Genomic DNA, 12,604 nt, shown 5'->3' on the forward strand with positions numbered 1-12,604 from the left:
CATGTGATAAACGTGCTGTACCATAGTCCCTTTACTACCACGAGAAGATAAGACTTTGTACTGTCTCCCACAGCGAGGATGAGCTGCAGTGAACCATTCACACCCTCACTCCAACCTCTAGAGCAGAAGAGTCAAAGGCCCCACTGAAGTAACGTGGCCTACAACACTCCTGAGAGTGACCTGAAGCAGATTCCAATGTAACTGGGAAATATTTAACAAAATAAGTAAAAATACAATAAAACAGATCATTTAAAAATTTAGTCTATGTGTATGGTCTGCAGGGACCCATATGTACTGTCTAGTGACCCCTTGTTTCCATTTGAGTTTGACACTGCTGATCTAGACACTTTCTGGTCAGGTCAGTGTCATGGAATGAAGACAACAGGGGGTCTCATGACTGTGGCCCTATTCACATAATGATGTAACCAGAGGCTGCTCCTGCCTTATGAGAAGTGGCAGGAAACACGGTGCCTGACCCTTAGGGCCTCATGTGCTCAGGGGCCTTCCTTGGCTTTCCCATGGGCACTGCTGCCTTCCCTGCGATATCCAGAGGGCTGGTCACCTGCAAGCTCCTTGGGCACCGTGCAGATCACACAGGCCACCCCTCTCAACCTGGGTCCCTCTTATCCAGGAGCTCCCACAAACCATTCCCAAAATATCGCTAGCACTCGGGGTGACCTGGAAAGCCTCCTCTTGACCATCTTACATTTCATGGGCAAACTTGGAGGTATCTTTTTATTACAATACATCGAGGCCCAGAAATCTGAAACAAGGGACCAAAGAGTTAGAAAACAAAAGGGACCTGAGAGGTCAGAGTCCAACCCCTTGTTTGACAGATAGGAAAATGAGACCTAGATTTGCGATGTTCATATGTGAGGCTGGGTCCTCTGGTTCCCAGTTCAGCCCTCTTTCCACTGTGCCACCTTGCCATTCTCTGCAAGGGTTACCACATGGTTCCTGGGCCTTAGACTCCCTAGGAAACAGGCAGTTGATATTTTTCTCATTTTATAGATGGGGAAGCTGAGGTTTAGAAGAGGGAAAGGCTTTGCCATAAATCACACAGCAGGTCAGTGGTAGAGCCTCGCTGCATCCAGGGCTCTCCTCACCCCAGGTCTGGTAACCCTTTCCTCTGGGCTCTGTGGTGGCAGAGGACTAAGTGTACCCAGTAGATGAGGGAAGGCTGTGGGCAGGCTCTCCCCAAAGTGACACCCTCCCATTTTCTGTTGCTCCTGCTGGGGGCCCCCTGGAGTTCCTGATACAGGACAGAGAACTGAGCAGAATCAAACTGGGGGGTTGGGGGGATGGAAAGGCATAAGCCAGGACCACCAGGAAAGAAGTTCAAATTACCTATTTATGTTGGGGCTATTATTAGCCACGGAGAAAAAAATGGAGGTGGAGGGGGTATGAAGAAGGGAGATTTGGGGTTCTTTAAAATTTTTCCCTTTAACAGCCCCTCATGCTGGCTGGCTGCTTCCCCCAGGGATGGCCCCAGGTGTCCTCACTCTAAGACTTTCTTCCTCTTAATGCAGTCCCTTCCCCCTCCTCCACCTCCATGAGCTGAACTGTCTGACTTGCCAGCCTTTTAAAGACAGTGAGTTCCCTGTCACAGGAAGGCTTCAAGTTCAGGTGGTACACAACAATTTATTCCATTGGCCTAGACGTCTGTGGAGATTCCATGAAGCCCTGAGGTTCTGTGGTCATTCTCTCCTCTCCCAGGCGGGGGCCTGTCAGTTGCCTTTCCCAAAAAGGACAGACACCTCACCTGCCCTCCCCCTCCCTGGACACATCCTGAGGCTCCCCCACCTTAATAACACAGCCCTGTGGGAATCTAACGCCTCTCTTAACCATTTAATTGATGTAACCTTGAAGTGTCGGGCCAGGCCTTCACAGGGAGCTCGATGCAAAGCAGATGTGGGCAAGGATGGGTTTGGCTTGGTTGGAAAGGATGGGATTTTTAATCCACAGGCACAATGGAATTGAGCCCTGGAGGCTTCTGGTTGTGTTATCAGGTGAGGGGAGAGGCCACGCCCCCCTCCCCCCCTCCCCCCAGCGACAGGAAGGCATGGACCTTAGGGAGGGATTGGAGGCTTTCGGTTTCTTGGGGGTATCCCAAGAATCCACCTCTCACTCTGCATAGCCCTGGGAAACTTCCCTGGGCGTTGTACCAGGAACAAGTAGGTATGTGATTGGTTGGTTCTGCCAGAGCGATTTCTATTCTCACTTTCTTTTTTCATTCTTTGTTCCAGGAATGGGTCAATGGGTAGGGGAGGGAATCTATTCATAAGTGAAGGTGATGTAAAAACACATTCTAGCTTCCTAGACGCTGCCTTGCTGTTTCTGACTTCTTAGCCAAGTCCCACTTCCCCTAATCCTCAATTTCTTTCTGTAAAACGGAGAGACAGGACAAAGATGATCTCTAATGACTCTCCTAAGCACTTTAGCTCCATGCTGTACGGTTCTTCCAAGCTCAGATATCCTATAACTCTATAAATGAGATATAGTCACGTGTGGGGCAATGAGGTAGTAACCAGGTATGCAGAATCCTTAGCTCGAAAGTCAGTATTTTCTAAAGATTTGGTGGGAAGAAACCACAGTGGTTCCTACCCAATTTCCAAAGTTAACAATGCCCAAGGCTAGAAACACCCTGAGCCCACAGGTGCTAATCTGTTCAGGTAACACCTGTTTAATGAACCTCTCCATCAACCACAAATCCACTCCCCAGGTATCTTATTGTTCAGGAGGACCCGCTGAGTAATCCCTTACATTTGTAGAAAACAAAGCTCAATCTTCTCATTACAAATACCCCTGGGTAAAGGAGACCTGATGGGCATTACTGTTCTCATTTGACAAATGAAGAAACTGTACACAAGCCCAAGGTCACACAGATAGTTAGCACTGGATCCCAGAGCTCTAGATTCTGAGTGTGATCCTCCTTCTGAAGGAATTATTAATACCAATTTAGAGTACTTATTAAACCACTTTTCATCCATATTCTTTTTTTTTTAAAGTGAGGCAATTGGGGTGCAGTGACTTGCCCAGGGTCACACAGCTAGTAAGTGTTAAGTGTCTAAGGCCAGATTTGAACTCAGGTCCTCCTGACTCCAGGGCCAGTGCTCTAGCCACTTCGCCACCTAGCTGCCCCCATCCATATTCTTTTATTTGAGGACATCAGCAATTCCATGAAGAAGGAGAGGAGAGAAGCAGTAGGGGAAAAAAAAATGCTCTGGGAATTGGGATTAGGAGACCTGGGGCTTAAGAACTAGCTTTGTGTGACCAGAAGCAAACCTCTGTCTCTGTCTCCTCCACCTGTAAGGTGGGGATAACAACTCCCTACCTCACAGTGTGGGTAAAACACTTTCTCAAGCCTTAAAGCGTAAATGTTGCGTGATTCATGTGTTTATGACCATGTGGATTCATGTATCATGACAATGTAATTCATGTAATCATACTAATGATTACTTCCATTTACTGGATGAGGAAACTGGGATTCAGAGATGAGAAGAGATGGTGTCACGGAAGTATTAAGTCTAGAGAAGACATGAGATGTAATGACAATTGTCTTCAAATGAAAATGAAGCGGGGCAGCTAGGTGGCGCAGTGGGTAGAGCACCGGCCCTGGAGTCAGGAGTACCTGAGTTCAAATCCGGCCTCAGATACTTGACATTTACTAGCTGTGTGACCCTGGGCAAGTCACTTAACCCCAACTGCCTCATTTAAAAAACAAAAACAAAAACAAAACAAAACAAAAAAGAAAATGAAGCAGTACAGGGGATTGGGGCCACGGATCTGGAGTCCAAGGCCCACTTTGGATTCAAGTCCAGACTGGACCATGTACAACCTGGGGCACCTGTGGATAGAGTACTGGGCTTGGAATCAGGAAGCCCCCAGTTAGAATCCTGCCTCAGGTACTTCGGAGCCATGTGACCCTGGTCAAGTCACCTAACCTTTGGCCTCAGTTTCCTCAACTGTAAATGGGAATAATAATGGTACCTACCTCTCTCGGGGTTGTTGTGATGATCAGCTGAGATGATAATTGTAACGGGCTTAGGCACAATGGCTGGCGCAAGTAGGTGGGTCATAAATGCTTATCACCACCCTCACTATGCTTCTTCAGGAAAGAAGAATGGAACCAGGGGTATGGGCAAGTGGAAGAGGCATCTTTGGGCTGAACAGAAAGTCAGGGTGGTCCTAAAGTAGGCAGGAAGGCCTCAGGGGTCCTATCACAAGGATGAAGGGGTAGAGGAGGGGAAGTTACACGGCTACCACTGTGTTCTGGGTGCCCTCTGAGGCCCCTCCCAGCTCTGACACTGGCTTACTCATGGCCATAAAGCCAGTCAATGAGCTCAGTTTCAGTCTTCTCTAAAGACAGGATAACCAGAACCTCCTCCTTTCCCTGCAGCCCTAGAGGGGCTGGGGGCCAGGCCCACTCTTAGACAAGACACAGAGCCCTGACGGGAGCTGGGGTTAGCTCACTCACCGGTCACCCGGATGGTAAAGTTGCAGAGAACCTCACTGGAATGCTTCTGCCGGCAGGTGTAGAGCCCAGAGTCGTCATATGAGACGTTGATGATCTTCAGCAGGTCGGGCCCGATGTGGGTCCTGTTGGTGGGGAAGATCGCCACACCATCCTTGAACCAGGACAGCATGGACGTGTCCTGAGCCTCACATCCGAGCTCGATGCTCTCCCCACTTGAGAAGATCAACTCCTCCTGAGTTCTGGGCTCACTCCTCAGTTGCTCTGCAGAGGAAGGACAAAGTGAGGTGGCCATTCGGAGGACAAAGGCAAAATGAGCGTCCATCATTCACAGAACATAAACCTTCCTCATCCCAGTTCATATGCTTCCTCTTCTGTGAAAGGGAGCCTTCTCTGAATGGGGACGTCCTTCCTTCAGTGGCTGGTGCCTCCCACCTTTATGATCCTAAATCTCTTTTGTATCTGCATATAAATGCAGAGGTGTGTTGTTTCCTGACAGACTGGGCCTGCTTCATTTGGTCTTTGTTGCCTCAGTGCTTAATGTGGTACCTGAAAAATGCTTGTCCACTGATTTTGTTGTACCCTCAGTAAGTAGCATAAAGCAGGGGCTGAATAAGAGCTTGTTAAATGATGAAGGGAAAAAACAAAAAACAAAAAAATGATGAAAGGAAGACATCCTAGAGAAGCCTGGGAATATTTATATAAAACTGATGCAGAGTAAAGTGAACAGAACCAGGAGAATAATGAGTACACAAACAACAACTCTGGTCAAAGCAATAACCGGCCACCATGAGTAGATGAGACCCACCTCCTGATGGGAGCAATGGACTCAGGATACAGAAATCAGACATGTTTTTGGGACATGGACAATGCAGGAAACTGTTTTGTTTGATTACTCATATCGATTAGGATATATTTTTTTTCTGTTTTCCAATAGAGGAAATAGAGAAAAATGCATTTCTATCAACTGAAAAAAAAATGACTACATATGTATCAAATCGGGCAAACCACTTCATCTCTCTGCACCTCAGTTTCCTTATCTGTAAAAGGGGAGGTTGGCCCAGATGATCTATAAGGTTCCTTCTTCTTCTTCTTCTTTTTTTTTGTGAGGCAATTGGGATTAAATGACTTTCCCAGGGTCACACAGCTAGTAAGTATTAAGTATCTGAGGCCGAATTTGAACTCAGGTCCTCCTGAATCCAGGGCCGGTGCTTTATCCACTGCACCACCTAGCTGCCCCTATAAGGTTCTTCCTAACTCTGAAATTTTGGAGAAAGCAGCTAGGGATGTTAACGAGGGAAGCCAAATCTCAGAACTGAAAATTCAGTTTTCCTCCTCCCTCTTCCTTCTCTGTCTACTGACCTCCCCAGATATTATTACTCATTTAATCCCCAACAAGCCTTGTAGTCTAATTCTACCCGCCCCTTTTGCCAAACAATATTCAGGGCTGTCTTCTGTGGACTTTGGAAAACAGTTCCACACCAAATGCCAGTGGACATACAGAAATGAACACAATCAGGAGACAGTTCCTTAGACAAAACAAAGATGTTCTTTCTTGGTTTTTCATAATTACAGTGGACTTGATTTGCATATAACCTATCTCTTCTGGTTAAAAGTAAGCTCCCAGAGAACAGGGACCATCTCCCTTTTGCTGTTTCATCCCAAGTGCCAAGCATACAGTAGGTGCTCTAACATATGCTTCTGCAGAGGTATGCTGGAGCTGCCTCAGATTCACTCCCAAAGATCCAATTCTTAAACTTTCAATGTGAACATTCACACCTCAGAAAGTGTTTATAAGAGGCTATAAATTAGGGGTCTAGGAATTATTTTGTTGATTATCTAGACTTATCAGTGATGGAGAAAATCTAAATGATACAGATTAAACTTTAAAAACTGTGTATCCATTCCCCCCTCCCCCTCCCCACAACCAGTGGCTAAACATTTACCAGCAGGCCCCTGCTTATCTCCCTGTTAAGCCTGTAGCATCCCTGCCCTCATGGGGGTCAGATTAACCAAATTCTGACCCCCTCCTTCTTCCCCTTGTGCCCAGCACAAAGCTGGGGATCCTGCAGGCATTTCACAAACCTTTGTGGAAACCTGAATTCGTGTGTAGGGGTGTGGGCCTTAAGCAGAGGCACTGGGTTCTCATGGATGGGAAAGAACCTAACAAAGGGGGTTGGGGCTAAAAAGACCACAGAACAAGGACAAGCCAAGACAAACCAGCTGACCGCCAGCCCTCCAATAACGCAAGCGCTAGAGTCAGAGGCCAAACGCCCTGGTTCAGGCTCTGCCGTCCCATGGTCCCATGGAGAGGTCATGGGGTCTTGAGCTGGAAACAACCTTGGAAAACATAGAGTTCAATTCCCTCACTTTACACCTGGAGAAAATGAGGCCAGGAAAGGGCAAGGTATGGAAGTTAGTGAAGTTTCAAACCCAAGGTTCTCTATACTGTCACCATGGAATCACAAAACCCCCAAATGTGGGGAGCCTCCTCTGATCCCTAGGAGATGACAGACCCACTTCCTGGAGAGGCCGAAGGGTGGGGTGGAGCCCCTAGGGGAAAGGTCACCACTTGGAGGCCGGCCCACCTCTGGTCTTAGAGCTCTGGGGCCTCCTGATCCATTTGGAATTGCCTTGAGGGGGAAAGTAAAAGGTAAGATTCTTAGCAGTTGCTAAAAATACTATATTTCTGGGGGTGAAAACAAAGCAAAGAATGTGTAGGACCGGACTGGTTGGGACAGGTCTGTAGCTGCACCCAGGCAACAGGGAGGGGAGTCCTGGGATGGACTTGTTTGCCAGGAGATAAGATCGTCTCCAGGGTCCCTCGAAGCTTCCACGAGCCTCTGGTGGGACCCTCGCCAACTCCTCCAAGGCCTCTTGGGCCTCATTTTCCCCCTCTGTAAGATCATGAAGGGGCCCTTCTAGCTTTCACAGTTTGTGTTCAATTACTGACACACACGGGTGCCTGGGGCAGAGAATTATCAATCACATGTTGACTGAACGGAATCTAGCCTCTGCGAATGTCCTGCTCTGACATTCTAGGAGACAGATATATTTGAGCTAAGACTTCTTAGCACCGGGAGCCCGTCAGGCAGTGGGTGCTACAGAAATGGGTATTCAAACCCTGGAGAAGGTTCCTGATCCTTCGCCAGAAACTGAACTTTAGAGGAAGGGAAGTGACTGACCCAAGGTTACACTGTGGACAATTGAACAACTAAAGGATAAACCTAAGAATGTCAGAGGCAGAATGGCATGGGGGTGGTGGTGCTTAGAACACAGAGGACAGGGGCGGCTAGGTGGCGCAGTGGATAAAGCACCGGCCCTGGATTCAGGAGTACCTGAGTTCGAATCCGGCCTCAGACACTTGACACTTACTAGATGTGTGACCCTGGGCAAGTCACTTAACCCCCATTGCCCCGCCAAAAAAAAAAAAAAGAACACAGAGGACAGGGCCCATTGGAACAAAGCTGCTGGAAAGTCTGGGGCTGCAAGAGGCCTTAGAACACAGAATGTCAGGCCTGGGAGGCATTCTAGACCAAGGACCCTTAGAACAGACAGAATAGAGAATGTTAGAACTGAAGGGGTGGGGGTGGTGGGCACAGCAGAACTAAATCCAGGTCTCCCAATTCCCAGGCAGCCACAGCACTCTGGGTGTGGGGTGTGGAGAGAGCCAACACCCCAGGCGTTGGCAGCAGCCCCAGGAGAAGACACTAGTCCTACAGGGCGATGTGCGGGCTTAGATCTCCTTCCAGGTATCTCTGTGGGAATTTCACTCCTAAGGAGAAAGTATTTTCTCGGCCTCCCCATGGGGCTGTGCTCGCCACTCAAGCAGGAGGGGTGGGTTTCAGGGCCCTCGAGGGCTCCCTGGGAAGCCTCTGTTCTGACTCAGAACCTTTTTTTCCCTCCTTTCCCTACTGTAAGAAGCTGTTCTAAGTTGAAGGTGGGAGCCATGGGGCTTTTCTGAGTCACTGAGGTATTCTTAATTAAAGGGGGGGGGCTGGGGAGACACAGAGAAGTAACCTGCTATAAAACACCTTTAGAACTTGAGGCAGGTTTCATGGTCTGTGGTTTTGTACAGAGGCAGTTCCCTGTGGGCCCTCTACTCTTAATTGAGGATAATGATAGTTTTATAGGCTCCTGAGAGTAAGTGAAAGGGAAGGGGGTGGGGGAGAGTCCCGGGGGCAGGAGGCTGAGAGAGAGGACTTCAAAGCCCGCCCCCAGCTCCCGCCTCACCTCCTGCCAAGTGCCCAGGCTGCTTTGGACCTCCTAGCCGATGCCACGCTAAACAGCTGGACCAGTAGGATAGAGCTGATCAACACCATCCAGCCTAGGACGGGGTTCTGATCCCAGCCCAAGGACACGATCAAGTGACCTCCCTTCTCAACCGAAAGAAGGGGCTGAGGGTACTTGTACTGTCTAGTTGACAGCACTGTTCTGAAGAAACTGCTCTTGTAAACCTTCAGCCTTGTCGACCTGGGGGGTCTTTGAAGTTGTTATTGTTCTGACAACTATCTCTCTCTCTTTTTTTTTTGCAACAAACATTTATTTTATTTTTTCCAGTTACATGTAAGGGTAGTTTTCAACATTCATTTTCATAAGATTTAGAGTTCCAAATTTTTCTCCCTCCCTCCCTCCCTTTCCTCCCCCCCTCCAGAAGACAGCAACCAATCTGATATAGGTTATATATGTACAATCCACAAGTGCTCTTTTTATCAGTTCTTTCTATGGAGGTGGATAGTATGTTTCATCATTAGTTCCTTGGGATTGTCTTGGATCATTGTATGGCTGAGAGTAGTTAAGTCATTCACAATTGCTCATTGAACAATACTGCTGTCACTATGTACAATGTCCTCCCAATTCTGCTCACTTCACTATACATCAGTTCATATGAGTCTTTCTAGGTTTTTCAGGGAACTGGTTTCCTTTGTAATCCAATGTATTTTATTTTATACATTTAAAAAGATGACGCTAAGAAAGACTTAGATTTTATCAGATTGCCTGCCAAAGGGGGTCCCCAGGGGGGAAAACCCCCCAAACCTCATTAATAACAGCTAAGGGGGTGGCTAAATGGCGCACAGAGCACCAGCATTGGAGTCAGAAGGACCTCAGTTCAAATCCAGGCTCAGACACTTACTAACTGTGTGACCCTGGGCAAATCACTTAACCCTGATTGCTTCAAAACGAAAAAAACAGCCTCAGACACTTAACACTTACTAGCTGTGTGAACCTGGGCAAGTCACTTAACCCCAATTGCCTCACTAAAAAACAAAACAAACAAAACAAAAAAACCCGAAAAAAAACAACCTCTAGATCTATAGACAAGTCAAGGGATCCTAGATTTATTCAGAGCTGGAAGGGATGGGAAAGACCTGCAATTTTACAGATAAGGGAAACTGAGACTCAAGAGAGTCTCACAATCAATTAAGATTCAGAGGTAGGATTTAAACCCAGGCCTTCCTGACTTCCTAGGCCAGTATCACTGGTTACTACATAAGGAGATCTTAGGATTCAGAGTTATCATCTGCTCTTATTTTTACAGCAGGAAACTGAGGCCCAGGAGTTAAGTGATACACCCACAGTTATATAAGGTAGGCAAAGCAGTCAAGCTGGGACTAAGAACCCAATTTCCAGGCTCCAAATTCCATCCTTTCTCCATCACAATATGAAGGGAATTGGAGTAGAAGTTATTTTAAAGTCTCTGGTAGGTGATATTGTGGTGCAGGGTGGTGGGCGGGGGAGACAAAAAACAAACCAACAAACCCACTAGACTTGGATTCTGGAGCCCTAGCTATGCAACACTGAACTTGTATGAGCCTCAGTTTCCCTACTAGTTAGAAGGGGGTACAAATACTTGTCCTACCACTCTCCTAAGTGTATAGTTTCTCCTACTGGACCGAGCTCCTTGAGGGCCCCCCTTTTTGTTTTTGTATTTGTAGGCACCCCAACATTTATCACAGTGCTTAGCATCCAGTAGGTACGGAACAGATGCTCATTCATTCATCTCTACCTCAGAGAATGGGGAGGAAACCTTTGGAAGCCTCCCAGAGCTATTAGTACATGTGACTTCTTATTATAATGCTTATTCTAGAAATCCCTAATGAATGGTATCTCAAAACAGCCGAGGAGGGAGAGTCAGGTTCACCCAGGTCATCCTCCTCCCCCTTCCTGGAGTCCAACCTGCCCCTTTTGTCAAAGGCCCATCAGGGAATCCACTGGCCCCTGGCTGAATTCTTGGCTGCGGATGGGTTTAACAAGGGGCCCTCTTCCAAAACATCGGGTCCCAAGAAGACAAAAAGGACAAGACTGTTCCCCCAGCAGGCCCTTTCCCAGGGCAGGGGGGGGGTGGCCCCCAGTATACATATGTAAAAGGGCTCTCAAGGGGGGCAGCAAAACAACCATTGTGGAAACAGGTTCTGTTTTTTGTTTCTTTTTAAAGAATTCTCCAGCTTCCACCTATACCCTCAGGACTGAATTTCTGACATGTCAGTAGGTATGCAAGGACCAGAGAACTCAGTCTACCTCACAGACACAATTTTGTTAAATACCCATTATGTGCCAGGCAGCCCAGTGGTTAGAGCCACTTTCATTATTGCCTATTACTGTCCTTATCACTCACCTATCTATAGTGATTTCCCTTGCAGCCAGTTCAATGTCCTTTCAATGCTGCTTTCCCTTCTTTGTAAAGGGGGGTTCTGGAAAGAAGCCCTGACTTGTTGGGTCAACTTGGGCAGGGAACTTTCATTTCCGGGCCTTGGGAACCTCCTCATCATATGAGAGGTATCTGACCCAGAGGAGGGCCCGAATTCTGCCCAGTAAGGGGATTCAGTAACATAAGCATGTCGGGATAACCAGTCCCCAAACTAATCTGTTACTCATTCCCCCTTGTGCCCCACCCCTTTCTCCAGGGTGTTGAAAGTTATCAAACTAGAACCTCAAATCAAAGTGAGATCAAATCACAGAATCATTTGAGAGCCAGAAGGGCCCTAAGGGCCCCTCGTTTTACAGAGAGGAAAGACAAGGCTTAGATCAGGGGCTCAGGTGATACTAGTCTCCTCCTTTGTGGGCAGGCTCTAGTCCTAGCCCATGCCAGGTCTAGGTTGAGACAGGGGAGGGATAGATATCATTATCTACGGGGCATCAACCTTTACTAGCAAAGCCAGGCTCAGGGCCCAGGGCAAGGGGAATGCTTCCTGATGGCTGATTGATGAATGACTGGGGGGATGAGTAAATGAATGAAGTTTGAATTACTGGTACACACTGTTGCTTGGTGCTCACAGAATTTTCACAGAAAGTTTTAAACGGAAAAGCTTATTATATACAATCAAAAATGTCCTAAAGGGGTTTGTTTGCTCCCCATTCACCTCTGGAGGTCTCCAGGGAGAGGAGTCTATAATGTCACCTCGAGGGTGTTTCTGGCTTGAACCAGAGGGCCCAGAGACCCCTCCGAGCTCAGAGGAGTCTGCTCAGGTGCCCCCCTAGCCAGAAGAATGTCACTTGTTCCATGGGTTGCCTTGGAGAGGGAGGTAAAGTGGGGCTCTTCATCCATTTTTTTTTTTTTGCAGGCAATGGGGGTTAAGTGACTTGCCCAGGGTCACACAGCTAGTAAGTGTCAAGTGTCTGAGGTCGGATTTGAACTCAGGTACTCCTGAATTCAGGGCCGGTGCTTTAACTACTGCGCCATCTAGCTGCCCCTCTTCATCCATTTTTACAGGTAAGGAAACTGAGGCTCAGAAAGTAGATATGACTGGCCCAAAGTCACATAGCTGGTGATACTATTGTTGACATGTATTCCTCTGGGTTATCAACGTCTACAAACTGTTCTCTTCACTCTAGACAAACCTGTTAAGTGGTAGAGCAAGGGTTGTTTGGATGCTCCCAGAGGAGACGTTGTGTATTTTGGAAGTAGGATCCGAACTCAGGCAGGCCTCACTGGACACCAAGGCCCAGGGCTCTGTCCACCTCTTATACCTAAGGGCCTGACTCCCGGGTCATCCCAATGGGCTGATTCCCAGGAAACTAGGCTTCGGTTCTTTCATTCCTGGGGGGGGGGGGGGACAAAGTCCAGTGGCAAAATCCTTCAACCCACTTTAATTCAATTCAGTCCAATAGGACAGCTAGGTGGCACATAGT

The 12,604-nt window shown here is 47.7% G+C and overlaps 1 protein-coding gene across 7 annotated transcripts in view; it reads right to left on the bottom strand.

Moving 5' to 3' along the window:
• FGFR3 (fibroblast growth factor receptor 3) overlaps positions 1–12,604 on the bottom strand; it is a 92,733-nt gene that overhangs the window by 51,098 nt on the left and 29,031 nt on the right. For all 7 annotated transcript variants that reach the window (XM_043970753.1, XM_043970751.1, XM_043970750.1 and 4 more), the window contains exon 3: positions 4,478–4,738. In XM_043970753.1, coding sequence (XP_043826688.1) covers positions 4,478–4,738 — 261 coding nt within the window. The remainder of the gene's footprint in view (positions 1–4,477; positions 4,739–12,604) is intronic.

This window comes from Dromiciops gliroides, chromosome 6 (assembly GCF_019393635.1).
Source record: "Dromiciops gliroides isolate mDroGli1 chromosome 6, mDroGli1.pri, whole genome shotgun sequence".
In the NCBI taxonomy this organism is placed as follows: domain Eukaryota; kingdom Metazoa; phylum Chordata; class Mammalia; order Microbiotheria; family Microbiotheriidae; genus Dromiciops; species Dromiciops gliroides.